Source organism: Aquila chrysaetos, chromosome 19, assembly GCF_900496995.4.
Source record: "Aquila chrysaetos chrysaetos chromosome 19, bAquChr1.4, whole genome shotgun sequence".
NCBI lineage: Eukaryota > Metazoa > Chordata > Aves > Accipitriformes > Accipitridae > Aquila > Aquila chrysaetos.
In genome coordinates, this window is record NC_044022.1 from 4638710 (window position 1) to 4666216 (window position 27507).

At 46.9% G+C, this 27507-nt stretch overlaps 1 protein-coding gene across 7 annotated transcripts in view; it reads left to right on the top strand.

Annotated features, from left to right (window-relative positions):
• Window positions 1-27507, top strand: part of SLC7A1 (solute carrier family 7 member 1) — a 48445-nt gene that overhangs the window by 9247 nt on the left and 11691 nt on the right. For 5 of the 7 annotated variants that reach the window (XM_030042776.2, XM_030042777.2, XM_030042774.2 and 2 more), the window contains exons 2-7: window positions 14178-14561; window positions 18619-18777; window positions 21048-21222; window positions 23133-23257; window positions 24887-25109; window positions 25939-26078. In XM_030042776.2, the coding sequence (XP_029898636.1) occupies window positions 14192-14561; window positions 18619-18777; window positions 21048-21222; window positions 23133-23257; window positions 24887-25109; window positions 25939-26078 (1192 nt within the window). In that variant the 5' untranslated portion in view covers window positions 14178-14191. Of the gene's footprint in view, window positions 1-7607; window positions 7830-10235; window positions 10247-14177; window positions 14562-18618; window positions 18778-21047; window positions 21223-23132; window positions 23258-24886; window positions 25110-25938; window positions 26079-27507 lie in introns of all 7 variants that reach the window. The other 2 variants (XM_030042772.2, XM_030042771.2) reach the window with 2 other exon arrangements.

Below are 27507 nucleotides of genomic sequence, written 5' to 3' on the forward strand. Positions count from 1 at the left end.
AAGCAAACAGACTCCACACCTACCTCACTGTGAAATGTAATTCCACATAAGTGTTGTACCTCCTTTCTGATAAGATTTATTTAGGTAGAATATATCAAAACTGGGCTGTGATATCTGTGTGTGAAAACAGGAGTGGTTGGTTACCCTATCGTCAGACCAGTCAAACATCATGCTTGTATCATTTGCTGTGCTCTGTACTTATTTTAGGCTTAAATGCCTAAAATGGATGCAGTTTTCAGGGGCATTTTGTTGTAAATCCATCAGTGCTTAGGAGCTGCAAAGTCTTTACAATGATGGCTTGTGGGATTATTTGCAAAACATTTCTGAGACTGAATTTTTTTTCCCCACAGTCAGACCAGTAATCCCATTTCATACACTTTTTTTTTTTTAATTAGTTGGATGGTCCTGCCCTTTTGAATAGGGGATTTTACTAGCTCTGGTGGTGTATGGGACTGAAGAACTGCGGAGCTGGGCAGGATTGGGTCAAACACTGAAACGGCAGCGAGTGACTTCTGCCCTGTGAAGTTTTAACAGCAAGCAGGCAAGCGCGTGGGCGAAGCTGCCATGGAAACTGCTTGTAGTGCCTGCAAAAAACACCAAACTCTGCATCGCTGCTATTCCTAAACACTAGTCCGTTTTTAGCCGCCCTCTCCGCTCGTGATGGCTGGGAATATTGCGGAGGGCAGCTGCCTGGGAAGGGGAGGAAGGTGGGAGGATGATGCAATGCCAGCAGCTTGTTGCAAGCCTGAAGGCAGCACAGGTAGCAGCGCTGACCGGGCTGGGAGAGCCAGGGTGGGCAGTCGTGGCTGGGATGGTTTGATCTCGGGCGAGAAGTGTGTGCCCACTGCCCTGCCATGGTGAGGGATGGCCGAAGGAGCGGTGCTTCCTCGCAGGCTGGGAGGCGAGCGTGGTGTCCATCGCTTCTGGGTGTGCTGGCTGCACTCCTGGAGGGCTGTTACCCCCTGCCTCAAATGTGGGCCGGCTTTTATCACCTCCCCTCTCTTTCTCCTTCACGCAGCCCCGTGCTTTACCTCCTCTGCTCCATCTCTTTGCACCGTCCTTGGCTCCTGTTTTGCTGTGGGTGTCTGTCTAGACTATGCTGATGTAGACACATCCTGTGGTCCTGGAGCCAGGCTCAGCAGCTGCCCTGCCCTGCCCAATTCCCCTCCCAAAACAACGGTCCCTGGTGAGGCATGTGTCATGGACTGACGGGCAGGGAGGGTCATTAACCGTCAGGGAGTTGGGACATCGCCATATCCCAGTTACACTGGAAGTGTGGCCACACCATTGGTGTTCAGCATCTCCCTCTGCCTTGGTTTGGGCTGACCGGACTGCCTCAATTAGGGCTTTCTCCTGCAAGACGCTCCGCTCCTCGTGCTCTTCCCAGGCAGCTGGGGCATCGGCAGCCCCTCCGAGGCATGTGCTGTTGGCTCCTTCGGCACCGGGTGAGCCGGGTCAGCAGGGTATGTCTGGGGAAAGGGCAGTACTAGTTGGATTGTGCGCTAGCATTCAGTCATTGCTTTTAATCCAGCATGAGTCAGGGCATTGATTTTCAGGGGGAGGTCTTCCCAAAGAGCTCTCCAGTGGGAATTACTTGTCTGCTAGGCAGTTGTCAAGAGCCACCCCTGAAACTGCAGACACGTAGCATCGTCTCTGCTGCAGGAGAGTACGTGGCTGCACACACCAGCTGGGGGGGGGTGTGTGTGAAGTGCTTGTTTGTGCCTGCAGTGATGGAACACGTGGGGCTTGGAAGGAGCTGATCCCTCCCGAGCCCTTGAATTGTGGCTGGAATGCAGGAATACTGGGTCTGAAAGCAAACATTTTAGGTCCTTTCACACTAGGCTTCTCTTTGGTACGGTGTAAATCATGTTCACAGAAAGCTTTAGTATTAGGTCCGTAGTCATGCAAGTGCCCTCAGAAGGTTGTAATATATTTTTGAATGCAGCTTGCTTGCTTAGTGAGAAATTAATTTTGGTTTCTTCAGAAAACGGAAGTTTTTCTTAATTTTTCCGCTGTGTTGAGTCACTACCCAACAGCCACATCAGGGTGCAGGGCTGGCAGGTCTAACTCGGGAGGTCTGTGTGGGGCAAGCCCTTGAGAATGGCCTCCAATTCAGTGGAAAAACTCCTGGATTAATGAAAACATATTCTAATTACTTTATTTTGATTGCATAAGCCCAAAGGAGTAATGTAGCATAATTTGAGGTTTCATAGAATCATAGAATGGTTTGGGTTGGAAGGAACAGGGACATCTTTCACTAGATCAGGTTGCTCAAAGCTCCCTCCAGCCTGATCTTAAACACTTAATTTGCAAACACAGTTACCCAAGGGTAGCAAAGTCTTTCTTAGAAGCCTGGAGTCATCTTGGTGTAAGGCACAGGGAGCCCTGTGACTTGGCCACATACAACTTCTGCTCCCCTTCCTCCCTGAACAAGTGCATCCAGCACAGGCTGAGCTCCCCTTTCTGCAAGTTATTCCTCCAAAGAGGAATTTACAGAGCATTTCCTCTAAAAAAGCTCTTCAGACACTTCTACCTCTTGCAGAAACACTGTTCCTGCTTTCCAAGTAAAGGAAAGGGTTCCTTTGCTTTGAGTCAGTACCCGTTATGGTAACAGAGGAAGTTTTTAATTGGGACAGCAGCATGGTGATAAGCCGTGCACCAGTGCTGAGAGCGTGCCTGTTTGAGAAACATCTGACCTGCGGACACGGTGGTCCACGAAGGTGGCCAAACCCTGGTCCATGCTCAGGCAGGATGCCCACGGGCCACTGGGCAGGGGTGACTGGAGTCTGCTGCTGCCTCCAGCTGGAGCTGCCACTGCTCACCACGAGTTACTTGCTGGCCTCCGCCTGCTCCCCAGCTGCTCAGGGACATAGCAAAATCCACTGGTTTATACCCACTTTGATCTGCCCCTTGTCCACACCTGAAAATCCCCACTCAGCTGTGTGCCCTTACTCCTGGTGAAATGATGGTGTTCAGGGAAGTCTTCTCCATTCTTCTGTCTGTCTGTGTGTCTCATCGGATGTGTCCTGCATCTGTGCAGGGTGGTGTTTGTCGTTCTGCATGAAGGTTGAGGCTCTTAATATTTTTATTTGTTTGTTTCCCTGCTACTGTTTTAATAACAAACCAACTTCTGTCTAACTCGCTTCCTTATCTCCTAACGGACATTTTCCACCTTCTTCCAAGGACTATTGTCCAAGGACCATGACTGGAGCATGCTGAATGGCACAGCCAGGCATTTTGGCTAAGCAAAGCTTTGTCTTAATTTTATCTGGGTTTAAGAAGACAGAAGCTCACTTATTTAATATTGTTTTCCAGAGCATAATTTTTTTTTCTGCTCGATACCAAGGCTGAGTCCTTGGCAGATTACGGGCGATGTGTCACTCTGAGTAGATCCCTGGCAATCTGTCTCAGGCTTTCATTTGGGAAGTCTAATTATCAGTGGAGATCCCCTCGGGTTTTATGACAAATTGAGGAGTTAAATTAAGCAATTTTCTTGCAAAGTGTTATTTGAAGCCATGCTGAGGAACTATTTGAGGAGACTGTACTAGAGCTGGTGGGAGACTTTTCAATTAGATGCTTTTTCATTTGAAAATAGTGATTCATGTAACGAGAGAGGTGTGATGCCCTTTATCAGCTAGGCAGGAAGACATCTCCTTAACTTTTTGATCCCTGAGGAGCTGTGAGTGGCAAATGTAGTGCTGCCCTCCTCCTCCTCCTGCTCTTCCTCCTCCAAACAGCTGAGTGCTGTTTTGAGCTGCCAGAGGATCCTCACCAGCTGAAGTCTGAGGTACGGGCTAAAAGGGCTGAGGGCACCGAAGATGCCTTTTGCTGGATGGTACTTCCCAGGTGGGAATCCATCCTGGAAAGTGTCCCATCCCTCTTTGCCTCAGCTGCTGGCTGCGGTGGCTTGCCACCCAGTTCATTGTAGGCACAGCATTGGGTTCATTTCAGCGATGCTGTTTGCAGCACAATTCCCCAGGTGGTTATTCTAGTACAGCTACAGGGGCGATATGCAGTGGCCTGGAGAGAGGAACATCTGGTTTCATGGTTTAACCCTGCCAAAACAAGCATGCTGCCTGGCTGCACCTGAGTCTTCCCTGCTTTGAGGCAGGATGCACTATATCCAGTTTGTGTCTAACAGGTATTTCTCTAACCTGTTCTTGCAACACTTGGGTGGTGGAGACTTTCATCTTGTATCCTGTCCCAGCCCTTCATTGTGCCCACAGTTGGAAAGTGATCGTAACGTCAAATTCCCCGCTGCAAATTAAGCCTAATATGTTGTGTGTTTCTGCAATAGCTAAGGAGGGGAATTAATGTTTATCCAACCTTTTACCTGTTGAATGGCTTACTGTGTGCCACGTTTGATGGAAATCACAGCTGAAGCTTTGTGAAGAAGAATGGAGATCACTGAACTGCCATTTTGGAGATTTTGAAGCTTGAATTGTGGGAGGTTGAAGCATTCCCCTCAGACCTTTCAGAGCAGGAATCTCCCTCCTTTATTTTGGTCAAAAATCACTAATCATTTTAAAATGAGTTTCATGTATCACCACAAATAACCCAGATTGAGTTTTCTGCAGGTATTGAGTCAAAGCATTGCAGTTTGCCTGCTTTAAAATTTTGGGGAAATTGAGACTTCTTGTCTGGACTTGGGGAAAGGAGGGTCTTTGACATCTCAGAATTTGTCCTGGGATGGGAGAGGAATTTCTGACCTTGGTACAGCCAGTAGCTGTGACAGTTTGGAAAACAGGCAGGTGAGCTGCAGCAGCCCGCCATTCTGCTGAGGCAATGCTGGAGCACCAGCACCTTCTTCATGTCCAGCGGGATTTGGTGTTCCCCTTTCAGTAACTGATTGCTGGTAAGTGGTTGGCATAGGGATTGGAGAACGTACCTCACTGCTCCTTTTCCAATGGAAGAAATTCTCCAGGGCTATGAGATGCCTGGAGAAGAATGGGAGATGCTGCCTTGGAAATGTCCCTCACACTTCAGGAGCTTGAGGAACAGAAACCTGCACCATCTCCAGCCATCGGTGACTGCGGGCTGGTCCCCCAGTACCACTTCCCTCGTGCTGTTAAAGCAGATGCGCTCAACAGAGGACAGTAATATGGTCCCCTTCTTACAGGCAGTGTGTCTTTAAGCCGTGGTTAAGATTGTGTTTTGTATACACTGCACACCCACGTGTGTGTGCCCTTATCTTACACACTTATAGTGCGTAGTTTATATTTAATTGGGTGGCTTCCTTCTTCTGAGTAGCAAGTACCTTGCTAGTGGCTGATCTTGGTTTTTAATGACAGAATTGGCAAAGACTATAACATTTAGTATCCATATATGTACACTGATATAATCTACATTTTTGTAATGTATATTGAGATATATGCATACATATGTACATGTGTGAAAAATAAAAAATAAAATTATGATAATCAAGAAGGGAACAATTTAACAGCACAAGGACAAGATATTTGTTGCCTGGTTAAAATACTTCAGCGGGACAGCATCCCTTTACACACAGTGAAACCAATGCAAAGAATTACAGTTACTTTGGTGGCTTTTGGCTTGGACTCCTTGCCATTACTGCTACTATGGTGGGATATCTTCCAGCTTCGCATAATGCTAATACTTGGTCATTCCTTTATTTTCATCAGCCTTTTTGCTGGTGGCAGGCATCTGCAAATGGCTACGACCGCAGCCTCTGAGTTGGTTCTCAGCACTTGTCCCAAGCGTGTCCTCTCTAAACTGCCTGCCTTGTCCACCGCAGCTGATGAGCACGCAGACAGACGCACCTTAGGGTCTGATGCCATGTCCTTTGCTTGTGCTTCTAAAAATCTTGAGATTAAGTGTTCAAGTATCTGTGGGGAAAGTTCAGCATCTGCTGTAGCCATCTCGTCTCTGCTCTGTCACTTGTTGCGGAGTAACGTAACAAAAATTGGAGACTTTCTAAGGCGAGACATTTTGGAAGGACATATCTGACACAATTCCTGCTTTATACTGTAATGGATCGCACCTGGGGCTGACGTGCCTCGGGGACTGTTGACTTTCCTCATTGGATTTCTGAACGATGCTTCAAAAAGCATTCAGTGGTTCTGGTCTGGTTCCTTACAACATAACCTCTTTGTATCTAGGAGTCTACAGTCAAATCTGACACCTCCAAAATATCTGTAATGTTAATGGCAGTAGTCGGAATTGAGGTTTTCTACCTCTTCTTTTTCTGCGTAGGACTTCTCTGTGAATTGCGCTACCTTGGGGATGGAAATAGCAAAATCAGCCTTTTGGAAAGGGCTCCCAAATGGCTTTGTTACCTGTGTGTTGATGAAAAAAGTTGGCATCATCACTACATGCCTGTTCAGGTAGCTGACCTGTGTTTGAACTAAATACAGAGCACCAAACCCATTCCACATTGTTTGCCAAACATACCAACATGGCATAAGCACAAGCTCTTTGTTCTGCAGACTGGTAGCAGTGATGGTACGGCTGTCTGGGGGATACATTTGTTGAAGACCAAACAGATGCTGAGGAAAAATAAGACTGTCCTCAGGACATCACTTTGCTGTAAGAGGAGGGTACTGATGGCAGTAGAGGTTTCCATGTGTTTCAAAATGGGTATAAGCATATGTGGGACAATGTTGAGTGGGGATTTCTGCTTGTGCTTCCTCTGAGGAGGTGCCTGTGGAGTTCATTGGATGTGCAGCGGGGTCAGGCTTGGGTTTTCTTCTTTCTGTAGTAGAAAGCTCCTTGTTCTGCATAATCAGCTTTAATTTTATGCTCTTCTGCAAATTGGAGAAGAAAATTTTCAGGAGCAGCAAGGCCTTGAAATAGATAAGGAGTGGTTTTTCAGAAGCTGAGACAAATTGTAATTGTTTAGGAAGTGATAGTACTGCTTATATAAAATGGTGCCCTGTCAGCTTATTTTTACACATCGTGTTTTATGTTTAGCTGGACAGATGTTTGTTATGGTTTACTTTTTGCTGTTAACCAGATGCAAGATTGCTTATTTTCTTACGGGATTGTTTTGAAGAATGTCCCTTTTTAAAATGTTGTTAATGGGGAAGGAAATCTATCAACCTGATATAATAGGTATGTTAACCATTAGATAAGAGGAGGAAGAATATCTTATTTTATTTGAAAATACAATACAGTCAAGGCACAAGAATTTGGACAGGGAACAAAAGTAACAAACATAAAATGCACTGTAAATAAAAGACAAGGACCAGTAGCAGTGGGTGGAATTTGGCCCCTATTGAAGTCGGTGGGAGCTTTGCCATTGACTTCAGCAGGACAGGATTTCACCCAAGGATGTGGCCCCTGCCCCGGGGTCCGCCCTGCTAGGTTATCTAGGTGCATCATTGCTTCCCGCTGCTCTCAAAGCCCTCGGCTCTTGCTGAAACATGAAGGTGCCCAGAACCTTGGGGTGAAGCCATTCCCTACCCAGGGTCTGAGTGGCCGGGGCTTGCAGCTCAGTGTTTCTCATCGGAAAAGGCAGGGGTGAGAGCTAGGTGTGTGCAGAACAAAGCTAATCTGTGTTCATTCAGATCAAGCTCCCTCAACTTGAAGATGCTTTTGTACCGTCTGGTAACATTTCTGGAATAATTTATATTGGTTTATGTGATTAGGACTGCGTTATGCCACAGGAATACTGACCGTACATTCAAAAAAAGGCTCGTCGTTTCAAGTATGGTTGGGAGTGGGAGTGAGAGGAACCAGCCCAGAACACATTTCCTCACTTCAAAGACAAGAACGGCTGTTTCAGAAAGCGAGATCACAGCCGGATCCAACTTCTAAGGAGGGAAAAATCATAATCTCCGCCAAAATCACCCTTTGATACAATTGCAAAGGTAACAAATGATATCAGAGGAAAGGCTTTGGGCAGAGGTGTAATGGCCCCTGTACTGCATCCTGATAAACCAAAAGACTGTTCTCCTGAAAAAAATCCCGCTTGTCTTTATTGAAGGTCTCTTTGCCAAGCTACAGTGAATATGATTGAAAGTGAAAGGTTGATTTGGTACCTGCTGTTTCAAAAGCAACAAAAACATGTAAGAGATGCTTAGGATGGTGATCAGTCATCTGTGAGATGAAGGACAGCGCTCCCTGTGAGGGATGCAGAACATGTCTGCAGCTTGGGTACCGTGCCCTGTACCCAGCTCCCCATCTGTTATCTACGGGTCGTAGGAAGTATTTTATTCACAACAGAGACACTCAGACTTTCTGATGCTTTTTGGGCAGGATGAAGTTGATATCTTGATCTTGAGATCACCGAGAAGAGCACTGTCTGCTGGCATAAAGCCAATTGCAGGATGTTGGCCTTAATTTCTACGTCTGTCACAATTAAATAGCCCCTCTTCTAAACAAATTATCCATAAAACACAGTTCTGCTTTATTCTTGATAGCTGTAGTACAGCTGTGAACACCTGTAGATATGCCTGAGGGAGCTTCAAAATGAAATAGTGTTGAAATAGTATTGAAATACGTTTCTTGTGGGATACTCTTGACTGATATATAAGCTTGAAATAATTCACTAGATTATTTTTTTTTAATGAATAAATCCTATGTCCCCCCCGCCCCCAAAAACCTTGCCAAGTTCATGCCCTGATCCTCCTTCCCTGCAGCGAGGGGCTGTTTCTCTTCTGGGGACGTTGCCCCTCCCTGGCCCCGTTCTTGCCAAAGAAGTGATTTGTGATGACGTGTGTTGCAAGGGAGGGCATTGGGTACCAGATCTGCCTTCATTTTCAATGCAGAGATGAAACTCCCATTGGGTTGGGACCACTGAGTCATGTTTGCTTTGCAAGGCACCAAATTTAGTTAAATTTGAGTCAAATGGCTAGGTAGGAAATAAAAGGTCTACCATTATTGTTAGGTAGTATGTTTTTGAAGCAGATGCCTTGAGCCAAATCCTGAAAGAGACTTAGCATCCACAGCTCCTCGGGTGTCAGTGGTGATGGAAAGAGGAGGGAGAGCGGCTCTCACCTGCGGGCAACCTTGGTCCACCTCCACCTGGAGGCACTTCCTAGACAAAGTTAATGTCAGGCTGTGCACAGCCTGACCTCTGCCTTTTGCTTTTGTTCACCACAGAGCATGTCTTCCTTGGAGCTTTCTGCAGTGTATGGGGACAGCAGGTCCCTTACAGACTGCAAGCAAGTGTATCATTAGTGCCTTCTAGCTCTTAGGGTTAGCACCATTGTGTGGGCATCGTAGAAACCCACGTGTTGATGAGTGATTGCACATCACAAACCTTTTCCGTCTGCATATTACGTGGCCCAACCTTGCAGGATACCCTCCTCCCTCACCTTGATTTTCCATGTAAGAAATGTTCAGCAGCTTGTAGGATGAAACCCAGTATGCTCAGCAAGGTTGATGTCAACTCGGAGGTGCAAACCCTGAGGAACACAAAATAACATGTAAGTCACTGGGATTTGGGGAGGCCTGGACCTGTAGCCTTGCCCAGGGTGATATGTCTCAGGAAGATCTCCTCCGAGCATCTCTGGTGTTCCCCTGTGGTTGGTCCAGCTCAGCCTCAGGGGTCCATAAGGACCTGCCCAGGGGCTCTGTGCAAAGGGCAGACGAGCCCTGCCCAGCTGCACTGCATCTCTGCAGACCTCCCTGGCTCATTGCTCAGCTTGTCGCTGAGCTGGGGCATCTCTCTACCTCCTTTCCATTTTCTGTCTTTATTAATAGCCTCGGCTGGGACTTTCCTGTATTCTTCTGTGTTGCTTCAAACTCCTCTGTTCAGGCCATTGAATGTCTAAACCTTGCTATAAATACTGACTTAGCAAGAAGTAAACTGTTTTTCACCAGTCCTTTGGCATTTCTTGATGTTTCTGTACCACAGAATAAACCCATGTTCTGAAATCCAGAGTTTGGTTCTGAGTCAAACTGGTCCTGACTTTCACACTAGCTTTGGAAAATAAATCCAGTAACAAATCTCCTGTGGGTGTCTTGCTCATAGGTGGGTGCAGTTTATGGCAAGGATTTCTTTGTTTTGTTTTGGAGGGCTTTTTTATCTTCTGTATCTTCTGTAGCTTTTTTTTTTTTTTTTTTTTGGTGCATAGCACTGGGATCCTCCCCATTTCTTGGAGGTCCAGACTGAACATAAACCACCACCACTGCTGAGCAGGGTGGATGAGTTAGCCCCATTGCTGTGGTCTTCATAGGATGCAGCCATCAATGGGATCTCTGCATCACTTTGGTGGGAGTTAAGCAAAGCCTAGGACTTGTGTTGTCCTAGAAAGCAACAAAATTCATAGGGGATGCTCCGGTGCAGTGTTCTTCTTGTCACCTTACCCCAGTTCAAAGTTCAGGACTGCCCTGTCCCTGCTTTGGGGAGGTGGGCAGGTGTCCAGCCGCAGGCAGTCCTGGCTGACACGGATTTGCGTAAGGTTCAAGTGGGAAGGAGAGTGCCTTGAGCAACCTGACATATGAATGCACTTAGGTAAAGAGGTCTGTCTTCCTTCTGAAGGGAGAAGATCGTTTTCCCTCTCTGTGTGCGTTGGGAATTCCCATGGTTCATCAAATGAGATTTTTGTAAGATTGGCCTGAAACGTGCCTTTCTCCATTAGTCTAAATCCATGTCTCTTGGGAGTGTGTTTGAGAGCTGTTGGTGGAGGAGACAATTCCTGACACGGTGGGGCTTGTAAGTCCTCAGCCTTGTTCCTGCAGTTGTAATTACTTTCTCATAGTAGGGGAGTTAGCATAAGGCCAAGAGAAAGGGATTTAAGCCAGGGCTTATGACTGGTGTCTTGGAAAAATGAAGAGGATTTTTGATTCTGTAGTTGATGCTGTGGTGACAAAATTGAAGCATGGGATTTAATAGCTAACTCAGTTAATTAAGTTTCTTAGCATGTATTTTCCCACCTTTTACACGGGGTTTTAGCTGGAGCTGATGAAGTACCAATCTCACTTGACCATACTGTAAATTGCATTTAGTAATATTTTTGCCTACACATTATTCTCAGCATACTATTGATGTTAGTGTGCGATGTATACTGCTGTTCCATTATTGGTATATGAGGCGCTATTCATTGGAATGTGAATGCCTCAGTCCAGCGTTGCATCTAAATAAAAGAACCTTTCTCCTTTTCCATAATTAATGAAGAAACATTTAAAAACCCTGCTGCTGAAGCTGGGCTTAATGATGCAATGTGGATATCAGGCTGGGGCTTGGAGCTACAGGATGCAGTCTGAGATGGAAGATGACGTTCATCCTTGCTGGCTGTGTCCACATGAGCAAGTAATGCAGCCTGTAGATTTGCAGAACAAAGCAATTGCTGCTGAGAATCTGATGTCTGCATGACAGATCTTACAGGGGAGGTTATCCTGGACTAGCTGTTCCTGCAGGCTGAGCACCCATCAGGTGTTGGGATGCGTTACATATGCCCTTGCAGCGTCTTTAGGTTTAGGTTCATCCCGGTAGTATCGGGTTTGTGCATGCCACAAGCTCTTTGCAGTGTGAACCAAAGCCTAATAAATGGGGCAACTGGGACATTCACTTTTAAAGTACTCTTATGCTCAGAACAGAAATGCTAATGGGCATTAAAGAGTTTAATGCAGGTCTTATAGTAGTGATTTTAGTGCCTGGAGCCAAATGTGTTTGTAAAAGCATGGTCCGTTGTTGTCAGTGCCAGCGTTGTTACTCTGGCTTAGCTTGCCAGTTGTCTTCGGTTGGAGTGTGGCTCTGCAGGGACATTCAAAGCTTCTTGGTGCTTGTCACAAGTGTTGGATTTCTTCCACTGGAGGCGCATTCAAGGTGAAGAACATGCCTTGTTACAGCTCCCCCAACGCTGCTTTATTTTAGTGCGTGCTTTTCTGTGTATATGAATTAGGAGTAATCCAGCAGGTCCTATGGAAACATCCTACCTGTGGAGAGCATCATATTATCCAGCTGCCAAATACTGAATGAGGATGATGATGCTGGGATGAAGGTGGGATGGCAGAGTATGGCCTGAGGAAAACGGCTACAGCCAGTGGGAGCAACACTCAGAAGAGGAGGGTCAGGGACGGGTAATCGGAAAGAACGAGGGCATGAAAACGGTGGTGAACCAGCAATGTGAAACTTCTGTCGAAGTAGGAGGTGGTGCCCATTGACTGGAGAAGAGCAAAGAGATACATGAGTTTACCTATGAGAGACAGGCAGTTTTATTTGATAAGAGACACAGGGAAGGTGGGGGACCCTTGGTTTTTTACTTCTAAGGTTAAAGGGAAGAATGATAGCTGTCCTTTATCTTGACTTCAGCAAAGCTTTTGATGCAATGCCACTCAGGAAGTTGTTTATGAAGATGAGGACTAGTAGGAAACTGGCGCAGTGGAAAAGGGACTTTTTAGTGAGAAGTCAGGGACTGGGAGAGGAAAACAGACACTGGTAGAGTGTCACCTTACCCCAGTTCAAAGTTCAGGACTGCCCTGTCCCTGCTTTGGGGAGGTGGGCAGGTGTCCAGCTGAAAGCAGTGGACTGGATACCCACTGGAGTTCTTGGTGGTTGCTCTTGGGATGCTCTTGTTGCATCTTCTGATGGTTCCTCTTGATGCAACGAGCAGAAGGGTGCTGATGGGATATACTGCTGCTCAGAGGGTGCTTCAGAGGTGAACAGTTGCAGACAGGGCAAGGGACTGCCTGTGTCTTTGGGGCTTGCATTGCTTACCTTTGCAAAATGAAGGTTGAGAGGTTATGACTGATCTCTAAAGGTACACTGGGATAACCACCTGAGTGGCAAAAGGCCATTCTTGGCACAAAAGCATGTGAATGAACGCTGCGTACTAAAGCATTTTGGCTGGAGAGCAGAGGAGTGTTGGTGAAGCTTTCCGACAGTGGAGATAATGCACCTAGAAATTTTAAGGGAAGGCCTGATGGTACATCATGGTTGCCCGTGACCAACCGGGGCTAGACTTGGTGGTGTAAAAAGCAAGAAATTCCTTCTAATGCTGTGCTCATGGTTCAGGTAATGCTGTGAGGAGAAGCTCTATAGCCATTCTCTAGAGGCAAGGACAATTTTGAAGCAATGTACTTAATTTTTTTCAGAAATGGTAAGACAAAACTTGCGTACTCAGGCAGTGTCCAAGCACATAAATCTTGAAGGGACAGACTTCCTAACAGCACTGGTTCCACGGATGTCCTCAAGGAGCTGACCCCACTGCTGCCCATGCTGGTTTGACCAGTTGTAGCTTTTAATGAGTGCTATCACTGTCTGTGTTTGGTGGACGCCTATGCAGATGGTCGAATTTGTAGGCTTGGTGAGTTGCACAGCAAAATCTTCCCATGGTGTAGCACTGCAAGATACGTGTCTCTCATGGGAAGAGAAGCTCTGGAAGGATTTCCTAAGGGTTCCCTCCACAGAGAGGGGTTTGCTTTACCCTGCTGCTAATCCCATCCTAAGGTCCCAAGCAGGGGAGCTGCACCTGAACTGCTCGCATGCTGAAGCCGCTGCACATTGCTGTTTGGCCGTGCCAGCAGGTCCGTACATGGGAATAGTGCAGTTGCTGAAACGGGACCACAGCTGGAAACCCTGCCCCATGGTTTCATTAAACACCCCTGTCCTGCAGTGTTTCTGTTCTGAGTGGGACAGGGACGTTCAGGGAGCCCCGGTCTGCTCTTGCTTCAGTCGTTGCAAATGCAAAATAGCTTGAGCCTTTGTCTCAGTGTAACCAAGTTAAATAGAACTTGATTCTACATGTCCTTTTTCCTAAAGTATATCTGTTTCAGCCTGCACAGTAGTAGGCAACAGCAGCCTGTGCTAGTGCCTGTGGCTGGAGCTGGAGCTTAGAGATGGGAAATGTCCCAGCGGGTCTGTTTGACTGCAGATGGTGTCACTGACTGCAGCATGTGGTCGCGTTGTGCTCTAGGGACAGTAGCACGTGTGGTGCCTTATTCTGGGATGTAATGCTTACTTCTTAGTTCACCCCAAGACTAAAAAAACGTATATAAGTACGTCTCTCTATGTATATCTTTTTTTTTTTTTTTTTTTTTTCAATTCCCAGCCCAGGAAAACCGCTCTGAAATCTGAAAGATGGGCTTTGTTAATTCCTTGTGCTAAGCCTAGGTGAAATGCTGAAGGAGACCTTTTGCCATGTAAAAAGGTGGAAAGTGGGAAGATTAAGTTATTGAAATGTAACAGGGCTGTAGCAGTGTACCTGTGCAGTGATGGTGCTCTGGGGCGTATCCTGGTCCAGGTAATGATGGCAGCATCTTTCTTGCAGGCCCAAACACAGAGATGGAGTGCCAGAAAATTATCAATTTTGGAAACCAGCTTCTTCGCAGGAAAAACGTGGACTGCACTCGAGAAGACAGTCGGCTCTCGCGATGCCTCAACACATTTGACTTAGTGGCTCTGGGTGTAGGCAGCACTTTGGGTGCAGGTGTCTATGTATTAGCTGGAGCCGTGGCACGGGAGAACGCAGGACCTGCCATCGTTATCTCCTTCTTGATTGCTGCCTTGGCTTCAGTGCTGGCCGGACTCTGCTATGGAGAATTTGGTGCTCGAGTTCCTAAGACGGGATCAGCTTATCTCTACAGCTACGTGACCGTGGGCGAGCTGTGGGCTTTCATCACAGGGTGGAATTTAATCCTCTCCTATGTTATCGGTAAGTACGGTGGGTGCACTGCGAGACCCTAGTGTCAGACCAGGACAGCAGCCCGGTTTGTAAGATCAGCCTTGTTTGGGCACCCGCGTTACTGTTGCAAAATAGGTGCTGCACTCTTGCACTCACCGAGGACTTCAGGACCCGTCTGTGGGGCACGTTGTTGTTGGCTCCTGTCAGTTGGCAAGGTGAGTGGTGTGCTGTGGGCTGAGAGTTTGTCCTGAAGCTGGATTATTGCTGCTACAGCTTCTTTTGAATCTCTGCGTCATCCCCTGTGGCACACTTGCCAGGGAGCAGAAGCGTGTCCTCTCTGCCGAGAAAGAAGCCGCTGACGGAAGGATGCTTTTACACAGCAGCATCTGTACTCCCGGCTAATAAAGGATTAATTCCTGGTCCCTTTGAGACCTGTTTAAAGTATCTGGAGATCAGAGTTTTGTTTCGTGAATGGCTGCAGGATTAAGTTTAGGATGATCTGCCGATTCACAGTCTCTGAAACGTCCAAATCAAATCCCTTCTAAGCTCTTGACTCCCACTAGGTGAGGCCTTGGATCAAGCTCAGACCATGCAGTGTACAACTCAGCTGATACATTAAAACTAAGCCACACTTTGCTAATTAAGGATTCGTGTCTTTTCAAGCACATTCTGGGCATGCTGCTTGTCATCATGCCTGTAATTAAGGCTGCAACCAACTTGCCGGTTGAGAGCGAAGACTTACTAGTTAAAATGAAAACCAATGTTATGCTAAATTAATGAAGGGAGAGGGTTTTTTTTAAATGCATTTTATGGGATGTGTAAGTGTTACCTTGGAGATTAGTTTCCATGGTGCTGGGAAGGGTAAGATCATATCAAGAACGATATAGTGATATAGCAGCTGCTTGTCTGAGATTGTGCTGGTTCTGCTCTGTGTGCTACCTGAAACCTTTTCCTCCTCCTCCTCTTTTTTTTTTTTTTTTTTTTTTTTTTTTTAATAAGAAATGAGAGGATGAAAAGCCAGAGTCAATTAAACTCATCTCCTTAGGAAATCTGAGTCCTGTGGTTCTTTTATGAATCAGGTTCACTGCAAGGAGGGGATAAAAATAGTTTTTAAAAAAGTAAGCATATAATTTCCTCCAGACTTCTAAAATAGACTCTGCTTAGGCTACATGTAGAAAAATTGAACAGATTTCTTGGTGATTTATCTTCTGTTCCAGAAATGCAATGATAGTCTCCTCCATGCCCCTTGTGTAGTTAGTTATGTGGCCATTCCTGCTATGATACTGGACCACCAACATGACAGACGTAGCTGTGGATGCTGTCCCAAAATCTGATTCTGCAAATGCACGATGAAAAGATTTACATACTGAAAGTTACACTCCCTGGACCTGGGCTGAGGCTGGTATTTCTGAGATTTTTTTTTTTTTTTTTCCCCTCCTCTCATAATGGCTTTTGAACCACTGCCTCAGTTTTTGTTTCAGAGTTGGCTGCTCAGTGTATTATCATGAGGCAGAAAATTCAGTAAAAAATAAGTAGATATTATCCATTAATGTGTTCAAACACAACTTTGTTACTTTTAATTCAGTCCGATGACAAAAATGCATGTTTGCAACTGGCTTCCTCGTAATTTGGAAGGAAGGGTGGCCAAGCAGGAAAAACAACAGGGGGAGGATGTGAGCTGTAGCAGGTCTCTCTTTTTTTCTCTCACCCCTCCTTTCCCCATGCTAATTGCCCCCCTTGTGAGCAAGGACAGCTCCCAGCAGCTTCAGGGGTGTGGAGGAGAAAGATATGTTGGCAGGCACATGCTGCAATTCAGAGCCAGGGGTTGAGAGGGGCAGAAAGTCAATTTTTTTCTTAGTCATGCTGCAGAAAATACCAGGCAGTGCCACCGAACCCAGGCAGATTGGTGGGAGCTTGCATCTGTAAGGGGCTCAGCCAGCTTGGTTGCTTTCACGCTGAGGTTCTCAGACATCTGTTCAGAAAGTATTGTGGGGGTAGAAAAAGAAATCCTGGGGTCCTGGAATGGGTGGCCAATAGCTTGTAATTAATTGAAGTGACTTGGCTCGGGGGAAGACAGATGTGGGGTCTTGGAAGTGGGTGACGAGCAAAAATGGGTGTGCAACTGATCGGTTGTCGTCTAGGCAGAAGGAAGAGGTATCCAGGATCTGGTGTGAACTTCCTTCTGGGATGATGTGGGTTTGCAGAACCGTGCCAGATTGTGGGAAGCATTTCAGGAGCTGGAAGCTGGTGGGAGCTGGTAATATGATGAGTAACAGCATCCCTGCCGAGAAGCCGCTGCTGGAGTTTTCTGGGGCACGCAGTGACCTCCTGGCCTGTGCCTGTTCCTGCAGCGAGCCCAGGAGCCGGCTCGATCTGCTGAGGTTATGCTGACCCAGAACTAGTAAATCCTCCTGGATACAAGCTGAGTGGCTTTGCACCGTGCTCTCTAGCAACAGTAAGATATTATCCAGGTGTCTACAATGTTGGAAGAATGTCAGATTCCCCCTGCTCCCTCAAGGCTGTTGGTTACAGAGAGTCTGGGATAAACGGCTGACAGTTACATGGAACTGGCATCCAAGCAACTGGCATCTAATGTGACACGTGCGGTAGCTCGTTGTTCCTGTCCTAGAACATGATATATTAGAGCCAGGACAAAAAAAAAAAAAAAAAAAAAAGCACTAAAGAAATAGTGTTTTCCTTCAAATTGTGCCAAAGTTAAGCTGAAAAATTGTAATGTGGTATACAATACCTTTTGGAGTTTTTCAAGATTAAATTGATGGCACTGATGTCCCACCTCTTTAAAAGCATTCGCACTGTGCACTTTGCTGTTTCAGTGAACAGAAGAGTCTCCAAGCAGGTCTGTTCTGCAGCTTATTTTTATACTGTTGCAAAGCTGGATTTTGGGGGTGAGTGTTCCCAGCTTTGCTGCGGGTGCTGCCTGCCACTGCTGCAGAGGATTTAGCTGTAGGTGAGCACGGCCATTGTTCGACACGATTGCAGGTGCTGGAGTCAGGACCTGAACACCCGCCTGCGGGTGAGGGTGTCAGGACAAACTGTTCTAGGTAGAAGGGGGCCCCTGACGGCATCCTCTGAGGATCTGCTCTGCAAACCAAAACCAAACCAACCTCTTTTTTTTTTTTTTTTTTTTAACTAGGTCATTATGTACGGTAACAATTATATCATGCAATTAGATGCTGTTATATATAGTGTACTGTGTAAGACATTGAGACCGTAACAATAGCCACTTTAACGCAGGAGAGGGAGAAGTTGGCTATTGCCCAAACCTACTTATTTTACACGATGCTGTCACTGTCTGGTGGTAGCTCTTCGTTGTTACTATTTCAGTTCTCTGAAATGACTGTTCTGGCCCAGACAATGTCCTGGACTTGGTCGTTCTGAGACCCCAGGTTCAGTCCTTACCCCGGCAGGCTGTGCGTGGTTTGGTGCTCTTGGGAACCCCAGCAAACAGCGGCCCTGGAGGGACAAGTCTAAGCTCTTGCTGCAGGCAGGAGTCATGCCGCTCGCTGGGATCGTCACCGTGCAATAGGCTGACTTACGCTCAGATAACCTATAAAGTATACCTGAGTCTTTATTGCCCCCGCATGCTCTAGCACCAAGCAGACCTGCACGTTGCTGCAGTGCGGAGCTTAGAGAGCTGGGCGCGTGTTGTGGTCCCGGCTCTGGTGCTCCAGCGTCGCGCTGTCGGAGGCAGGCTGGCTTCTCTGAGGTTCTTCTGCCTGGGCTGCAGTCGCCTGGCTGGGGCTGCCAGGGATTTCTGCTGGTATGGGAAGAAACTCGGACCTCTCTAGTAGCAGAAATTACCACGTTTGAGGGAAGTTCAGGCTGCTGGGAGCGTAAGGAAAAAGTCAGAGACCCACCACCTGTGTGTGTCACCATCAAAGCAGATGCCAGGCGTGAATACAGGCTGCGGGCTGGATCTGCAGAGGAAAGGCTGCTCCCAGCACCCGGGGAGCGCATGCGAGGCTGCTTTGAGGCCCTCCACGGCAAAAAGCCGTGCAAGGTGCCCCCTGTTTGGAACGTGTGCCAGCCATGAAGAGTGATCTGCATCCTTTCTGTCCTCTGGCAGGAACGTCGAGTGTGGCCAGAGCCTGGAGCGCAACGTTTGATGAAATCATAGGCCAGCACATTGAAGACTTTTGTAAAAAATACATGACGATGGATGCTCCCGGAGTGCTAGCAAAATACCCAGACATCTTCGCCGTGGTGATAATCATCATCCTAACAGGTAAAACCTTGGAGAGGTTTGTGAGTCTTGGACCTCCTTCTTCTGTAATTTCAGTGTTTGCTTTTGGAATAGGCACAAAGTCCAGATTTATTTTGGACAACATATTAAAGACTCTTTCTTTGCTACAAGTGTTGGATTGACCTATATAGCTGCTGTGGAGTTAGCACAGGGCATAGCTTGTTTACAAGGTTTTTAATTAGAGGGGAGTAGTCTCAATATTTTTTGAGCCACTTTTAAAACCTTCAATCAAATTTTATATAAGGAAGAAAAGAAAAGATGACTTGTTATCCTCAATCAGGTACGGAAGTTTAATCCTTCCCTCCACAAATCCTATTACACAAGAATTTAATTCTGTTGCTCTATCAGCCTTATTCCCCCTTTGATAATCTGCCAATTTTTGGTGCCTTGAGCCAGCAAAGTGAGAAAAAAAATACGGGACTCGGTAACAATCTCGTGTACTACTGGTTTTGGTTTTGGTCTTGGTTTTTTTTACATACATATGGGCTTCAGTTTGCAGCAGTGAATGCAAGACTCCAGAGAAATAAATGTGTGATAAACGGTCAGGACCTCTTTTTTCCTAAAAGTGTGCCAAGGCTTTGATCAGAATTTGTAAAAGTTTTGAAAATTTGTAAAATTAAAATCCTTCTGAACTTTTACCTCTACTCCAACTGGATCTTGCAAAGCATTGCCAAATTTAGACAACTCTAAAAAATTATGCCTCTTGTGTACCCCTCTGTGGTTTCTAGAATGCAGAAGCTGCAGTGTCACCCTGACAAGGTTATCCCAACGTTTCCGACTCTGATCAGGACGGTCATCTTACAGCGTGAGCTGTGCTCACGGGGACAGGCTTCATAAGCAAGGGATGCTTTGGCATCTTGGGTTTGCATTTGGATCTAGGACTATATCGAGGACTGCTGAAGTCAATAGCAGCCCTCTGTTTTCAGGACTACATCTGAATGGGAGAGAACATTTTCCTCTTTGTTCATTTGTATATAATAGGAATTTCTTTAGATTCAAATTAGAATCTGGTCTTTCACCTCAGATACGATTTACAAAATTTAGGACTCCTCACTTTAGCACTACCGAGGCATAAAATTATACAGATTACCGATGACTTTATTCCCCTGCTTGGAGCAAATTCCCTGGATTTTAATAAAAAATGTAAACCCATTCTTTTCTACAAAAAGCTGCTGAATGAGCAGCTTTAGTGCCAAATATAAGCACTACAAGTTTATTTCTGCTTGCACTGTCTTGAGCTTCAGATTTCTACAAGGTAACTTACTAGTTTTCCTGGGCAGGTATGCAGTTTTATCAAACACTTCCCTGATGTGGCTGTCTCAGCTTAATTCCTGTTTTAAAAGGAGGAAAGGTGAGTGCACAGGATGGTCCCCCCTCCTTGAAGTGCCTTGGAGTAGCACTAAGGACACCCTGGTGTGCTTCTGTTCTCCCTCAGGCCCATGTGAAGTTTTTTACCTTCTCCCTCAGCCGCCACCTTAGATTTGGGGTAAATGTTTGGGTTCCTGAAAATCAGGCACCTGAAAAGCAAATGCGAGTTACCAGAGCTTGTCGTTCTGAGAAGCTGAGCTATGCCTCAGTGAGATGCTGGTTGCCAAAGCCTGTAAATGTGCTCTTCTTTAGATGGATGCTCTTAAGACCACAGGCTGAAATCCTGCTCTTGCTGAACTCACTGGCAAAGCTCCTGCTGATTTAACTGGGAGCAGGATTCCCAAGATGCCACATTCTTCTGTGTCTTCAGCACTAGAAGTAGCTGTCCTCCTGGATTCGGTCCCTGCTCATGTTTTCTCCTGCTTCTAAGGAAAGTTGAATGTTGTTCATAACTTCTGCATGTGGCCAAGACCTCTAAGACAATGTTCCTTCATGAAAAGCCACGTGGGGTGCTTTCTTCAGGTCTCTGAGTGGAGTTTGAGGCTGTGTCTAGGTGGCAGAGCGCTGCGCCATGAGGTGACCAGAGCTGGCCTTGAAAGTGCTAGAAGCAGTTTAGCAAAGCACTTTACCAGGGGTGAATACCAAATGGGCATGCTGGGTGGGAAGCTGTGTCACATCCCACGGTAGTAATGTCTGTCTGGGCTGGAGTCCTCATCCTCCTCCTGGGTGAGTTAATCCTGACCTACGTGAGCTACTTGGCTTTGTGGAGAAATGAGGTGTGATAAGCTGGGCAGAGCACAGCACGAACAGAGCTGGGCTACCTCTGCAAGTCCCCAGTGCCTGCTACCTGACTGCCTATCTGCCTTTTTTTTTTCCTTCCCCAGGGCTTTTAATTTTTGGCGTGAAGGAATCTGCCCTGGTGAATAAAGTGTTCACCTGCATCAACATCCTCGTCCTCGGCTTCGTCATGGTCTCCGGCTTCGTGAAAGGGTCTGTTAAAAACTGGCAGCTGACTGAAGAGGACATTTACATCACCAACCACAGTATTTACAGAGAGAAGTAGGTTGGATCTTTTCTTCTCAGCTCTGAAATTGATGCATTTTCAATGGCAAGTTTATAGGGGGGGTTGTGAAGTGATTTGAAAATGGGATGGCTCCCTCCTTTGCCAGATACCTTGGAGGCAAAGCTGGTTTCGGTGGGCATTTGCTGAAAGAAGACTGTGGTGATGGACTGTAACTGGTAGGAGGTAGGCTGTGTCAACGTGGGCCCTGCTGCAGAACCGGCCATTTCCAGCCTCATGACCAATACAGCATCCAAATTTGAGAGAAAAGAGCTTTTTAGACAACCGCCTACTGAAGGCTACACCAGGCTGGCTCTGGTGCCTGTGCGAAGCCATGACCAAGTATAGCTCTGTAGTTCCTTTGGACACTTGGGCAATATCCTTGAGGCATCGTTGTGCCTTTTGGAGACCTTGTCCCAAATGCCTCAGTAAAATGAAGGCAAGTTGCATGTTATTTCAATGCATTGTAGCAACCACATCACAAATCCATTTTTAATGACATTTTGCTACTTGGCCAAAATCCCTATACAAGATCGAAATTAAGGAGCTTACAAGGGTTGCCAGTGATACAAGGCTGTTCAATTTTTGCTTCAGACTGTACAACACAGAATGAGGGCCTTTAAATTTCTCCACGTACATCAACTCAGTCCTGGATTGCTATCTAAACCCTTTATGCTGGCCTGCAAGGAAGCACAGTTTGGCAAAAACTGGAGAGATTCATAAATGTTGCATGGATCAAGTTTGGCTTGTGTACAAGCTGCTTATTGAGCCTCTCAAATTTGAGCAAAATTCAGCCTGCTGTGAATAAATTGCTTCTATAGGAAAGGTCCCCCCTTCTTCCCTATTGCTATTCCCATGCAAGGAGCAATTAGTGCAATAGCTTCAAAGTGTAACTGTAGCACTTTGACCTGTAGCACTTACTATTTTTGTAAAATCTGTCTGGGGTTTACTTTACTTTATCATTATTTTCAGCGCAATCCACATTTGGGTTGTGCTATTTCTGCAAATAACAGGCCAGTTTTCATCTAAGTCTCAACAGAGCTTCTACAAGAGAGTTCAGATGCTTACACCTGATAAAGCTTGCAGATTTGGGATTTACTTTAATTTAATTGACTTAATTCATCTTTACAAAGGCTTTTCCCTGAAAAAGTGACCTAAGTCACTTGAACTGAAGGGTATGTTATACATGACTCAACACAGGCCCATGGATCTGGGGTCCTGATCCAGAGTGCACTGGGATTAGTACGTGTCTCTCCGTTGACTTTAATGAACTTTGGATGAGGCTTAGCAAAGCATTTGGTGTGTCAGGGATGCAGGCTCGTCTCCTCCCTCAGGGTCGCAAGCACGGTTTGGGAATGAGCTTGGCACAGGGAATTTTGAAGCTGAGAATGGAGGATTGGGTGGATTTTGGACAGTCATGGCACCCTGCATTGCTCTCTGATGTCTACTCACCTACACTTTATCAGAGTCCATTTTAGGTGGAAAGTGGATGGTTTACATGTTTTTCAGTCTTCAGCTTTCAGAATTACATGTTGTGTTTTTTCAAAAGCTTATGTTTAAAAGAGTACGTATATCTACACACATGCAGTAATGTTAGCATGAATATTAAAATTCCTCTCCTATTTTCTCCCTCTCTTGGCCAAGACATTTTTATCCACCCCCAAAACCAGGTGGTGGGAATAAACCATGAACCATTTTTATTCCGTGCATCCTCCAGACCGTTGCAGGCCAGTCCACAGCTCAGCAGTGGGTAGGGCTTAGCGTTTTGCCTGGTACTTGTATGCTAGTGTGTGAAAGGGAGAGCGTGTTCCTTCGAACTTCGGCTTTGGATTTTGTTATGAGCTATATGAATAGTTTTGTTACTCCCACCTAGGCAGGATGACTTCTAACCCAGTGCCATGCCTTTTAGTCAGACACAGGAAGAAATGCTCTACGGTGTTGGAGGGTTTATGCCCTATGGATGGAAAGGAGTCCTCTCAGGGGCAGCCACGTGTTTTTATGCTTTCGTGGGATTTGACTGTATTGCTACTACAGGTAAGAGCGAAGATGTCTTCATTCTGGTTATGAACCTTGTTGCTGGTAGACTGGCTTTCAGTAATGTTGCACAGCACAGATAATGAGTGATTCAGGGCACTGCATTCATCACCGCTCTGAACCTCTGCCCAAAATAGACTTTTGGCTCAGCTGCTCCTAATAGTCAAAGTGCTGAGTATGTCCCCGTCCCTGGGTGCCTGAGTGTTGACTTCTAGCTGCTGTGGCAGGCAGCTAGACCGTATAACCCACAAAACAAGCTTTCTCCCTTCTTCTTTGCCTGCAGGGCCCAATCTCATGGATGGTCATTGATGACACTAACCAGGTCAGACTCCACAGAAAACACGTCCAGCTTTACCAGTTAGGCAAACAGGGAAGGCCCAGGTTCAGATGCCTTGTATGACTGGTGAAGTTTGAACCTCTTAACTCCAGATGATGCTTTAATCAACAGTTTTTTCTGGAGCAGGGTTCTTCAGTGCCTTCAGCTGAAGAAGCTCCGCTGGCTTGGTGTATTTAAAGAGCCAGAGAAAGAGGGAGCCTCTGGGGAGTCATCTGTAGCCTAAAGCTGTGCCTCAAAATCAGAGGGAGTTTTTATCTCCAAAGATTCAGAGATCTCTTTCTGAGAGAGCAGCCATCAGGATTGTCATATTTCTCCTGGCTAAGAAGAATCTTAATTCCCTGGAGAAAGGAAGGATTATCCTAAATTTCACATTTGGCAAGAACTGAGTTGCTTCAAAGCTGGAGCAGAGGGAGGAGGAGATCATCACAAAGACAGATAAAGCAGTACTGCCTCTTGTTCCAAGGAGTTTGAGAAGTGCTGGCTCCATTACTCCAGCCAGCCCTAGGGCCTCTTCTTGGAGGAGAAACACATTCATCTGCCTTTGACTTACAGGTGTATAGGTCTCTGCTTATTGTTTCATCCTCCTGAAATGCCAAACCTCAGGAGCTCTTGCTTTCAGAGAAGCGCAACTTTGTAGGACAGGGAAGGCTCAAAGTTGCTTCTTAATTAATCCCTGCCTGAATTTTGAGGATTTTTTTTTTTCCACACATTCGTCCCAACTTGGTTGTTGAAAATTTTCTGTAAAAACTAGAGGGGGAGTCCGTTTTCTAGGAGGGATTTTCAAAGATCCGTATGATTTCCAGTTGCTGTGCAAAGTCTGCCTTTCCCTGGAACTAGGCTGCTCTGGTGCTGTGTTCGCTGTGTAGTAGTTCTGGTGGAGATGCTAACTGAAATGGTCACCCAAGTATTTGCCCTACAACTGCACAATCATTTCTTGTCCCATCATTTGTGATCATTGAACTCTTCCTGGGGCTGCACTATCAGTGGGATAGCAGGAGTAATTGGAGGTAAAAATAATCCTTTTTGGGGAAAGGACTATTTTTAATCCAGATTGTTTCTGTGCCTGAGTTTACAAGGCCTCCACAAGTGTTTGTCAGAAGTGTGACAGGAGCAGCAGAAGTGGGAGCAAACAGGCTCTGGTATGCAAAGGGGATGGGGCAGGCCATCAGCAGCATCATGGTCAAACAGTGCTTCACTGCCCATGAAGCCTTTGAAAGCCCCAGCCAGCGTGCCCCAGGTTGGGATAAAGTTTTGCTCATTGTTTAGCTGATATTTCAATTTCTTCCTTCTAGGCGAGGAGGTAAAAAACCCCCAGAAGGCCATTCCTATTGGCATCGTGGCATCTCTGCTCATCTGCTTCGTGGCTTATTTTGGCGTGTCAGCTGCCCTGACACTCATGATGCCTTACTACCAGCTGGATACCAATAGCCCTTTACCCAATGCCTTTAAATATGTGGGTTGGGACGGAGCCAATTACGCAGTGGCTGTCGGTTCCTTGTGTGCGCTTTCTACGAGGTGAGACACTGCTCTTCCTTTGTGCGTCTCTCAAGGCAAGCATGTATCTCCGGCTCCTTTAAAAAATGGTGCATGTCAGGGCTTTCCCTTCGCTGTGTTCCCCTGGGTCAAGGGAGCCGAGACCAGGGATGAAATTCAGAGCTATTGACTTCAAAAGGACCAGGATTTCACCCTGTGATAGATTTCAGAGATGCGCGTGACCAGTATCACTTCAGAACTCCCATCTTAGCAGCAGACCCAGCAGGTGCCTCTCTGGAATATAAATCTGGATTGAGTGACTAAGTCGTGGAGGCAACTCCGCAGTGCAAGCGTGGTTTGCGTGCAAGACATCCTGGCCTTCTGGGTGGAGAGCAGACTTGTGTCAGGTAGTGCAGGGCGCATCTTCTGGAGCATATGGGGCTTACCATATCCAGAGCTGTCTGTCTGTAGGTTGCCTGCAGGACAGCCATCTGGATGGGAGGCAGGGCAGACTGGAGGCAGAACGTGTCATCTTCTCCTGCGCTCTGGAGGCCTGTTGTTTCAGATCAACTTAGACTTATTCAATTAGTTGAGCAACTCATAGAGGCTCATAGAAGTTACAGCTCTTTTGCTACCTGAAAGTCAGGCTGTTCATGCCCCGTAGCTAAGTTTGGGTATCCAAAATCTTACTGCTGCACCTCAGTTGCCAGTTAGCAGTAACATGGGTGTGTGGAGGGAGCCCTTGAAGAAGCTGAAGTGAACGAAAGCCACCTGTTCTGTGTTTGTACTGCCATAAACTTGCTTTCATTTGTGTGCCTGCGCTCAGCAGGAGGTGATATAAGTAGATTATTTCCCCATTCTGTGTCCTTAGTCTCCTCGGCTCGATGTTTCCGATGCCTCGAATAATTTATGCTATGGCAGAAGATGGACTTCTCTTTAAATTTTTGGCTAAAGTCAACGAGAAGAGAAAAACTCCAGTAATTGCAACAGTGACATCAGGGGCCGTTGCAGGTAAGATCCAAAGACTTGCACGAATGTGTGGAAAGGAGACATAAGCTCATCCTAGGGGCAGATAAGTCCGCCTGACTCTAGCCCACTTATTAATCGGATGTATTGCACAGCACGACATCCCAGAGGGTGCCCTGGGTTTCCGGGTCATGCCCCGGAGGGCCTGGGTGAGCATGAATGGCTTGCTCTCTGCCTGTCCCTCTTTCTCAGAGTTCATTGCTGCCATCCTGTCTCACGCCAAGAATTGCCTTCATCTGCTCGCTGGGTGCTCTGCTGGCCTTAAAAATAATTAACCCCCTGCAAGGTGGCAGCCAGTGGTGCCCCAGCATCCTTGTGGCTGTTGGCCTGGCTTGGCTGAAGACACCACACTGCCTGCGGATAGCAGCTCGGCAGAAGACGCCAGAGCAGCCGGAGACAGGCAGATGGCCCCTGTGGCACTGGCATTTGTTAATCAGTTAGTCACAGCTGGCAGCCATCCTGTTCTCCCCTTCCCTCTCCTGGCCCCCAGGAATACAGGAATTAAACCTCCCAGATGGCAAGGATGAGCGTCGTGCCCTCTTCTTGCAGCCGCCCCCTTCTTCATGAAGCCTAGCAAAGAGGAGAGCCTTGCTGCTTCCTCTTTACCTTCTGCTGCAAAGGCAGGATGAGCTGTTATTACAAGAACATGCCACCTTCGGTGGGGAGTTGCTGCCGGACTGCTGCCATGAGCTCTGAGCTCCTGAGAAGGGGCTCAGCTACTGCCGCTGGGACTTGTGGAGCCTCCTCACAGCTGCTTCTCTCACACCTTCTTCTTCAGGTGTCCCTGGGTCCAGACCTGGGGGGGAAAAAAGAGCCAGATAAAGTAAAAAAACATGCTTTGCAATCCCTTCAGGTCTCCTCCGAGTGGTCTGTAGCGCCCAGGACCAAAGCACACACAAAGCTGCAGGGACAGCACTTGCCAGCTGAGCTTGAAGGTTGGGTTGGTGGTTGGGCTCCAGGTGGTGCGTGGAGGGACGGGCTGGGCCAGGCTTAGCTCTGAGATCCCTGCGCTCTCATACGACCGGTGGTGTCACCTGGATGTCTGACCGTGGCGTCTGTCCTCTGCTTACTTGCTGCTGCTTCTGAAGGCCCTTAGACGAAGTTCTGTACAACCAGGGGTCGCCTGGAGGATGGCAGTCTATACCTTATTCTGGAAACCCCCACAATGAGGCATGCTACCTCAAGATGCCCTCCTTGATGCTTGCACCAGCCTGGTTTTGCCCCAGCTGAGCTGAGACACTGGAGCGGGGTGCTTCCCATCCTCTGTTCCCTCTAGCTGCTTCCAGGAGATAGTTGTGGCCTTAGGGGTGCTGCGGCTGGGCCAGGGGACTCAAGCAATGAGGCTGTGCCTTAAACACCTGCTCATTGGTGGTAGTTGGGTGAACATGCCCATATGAGACAAACAGGCTGGCAT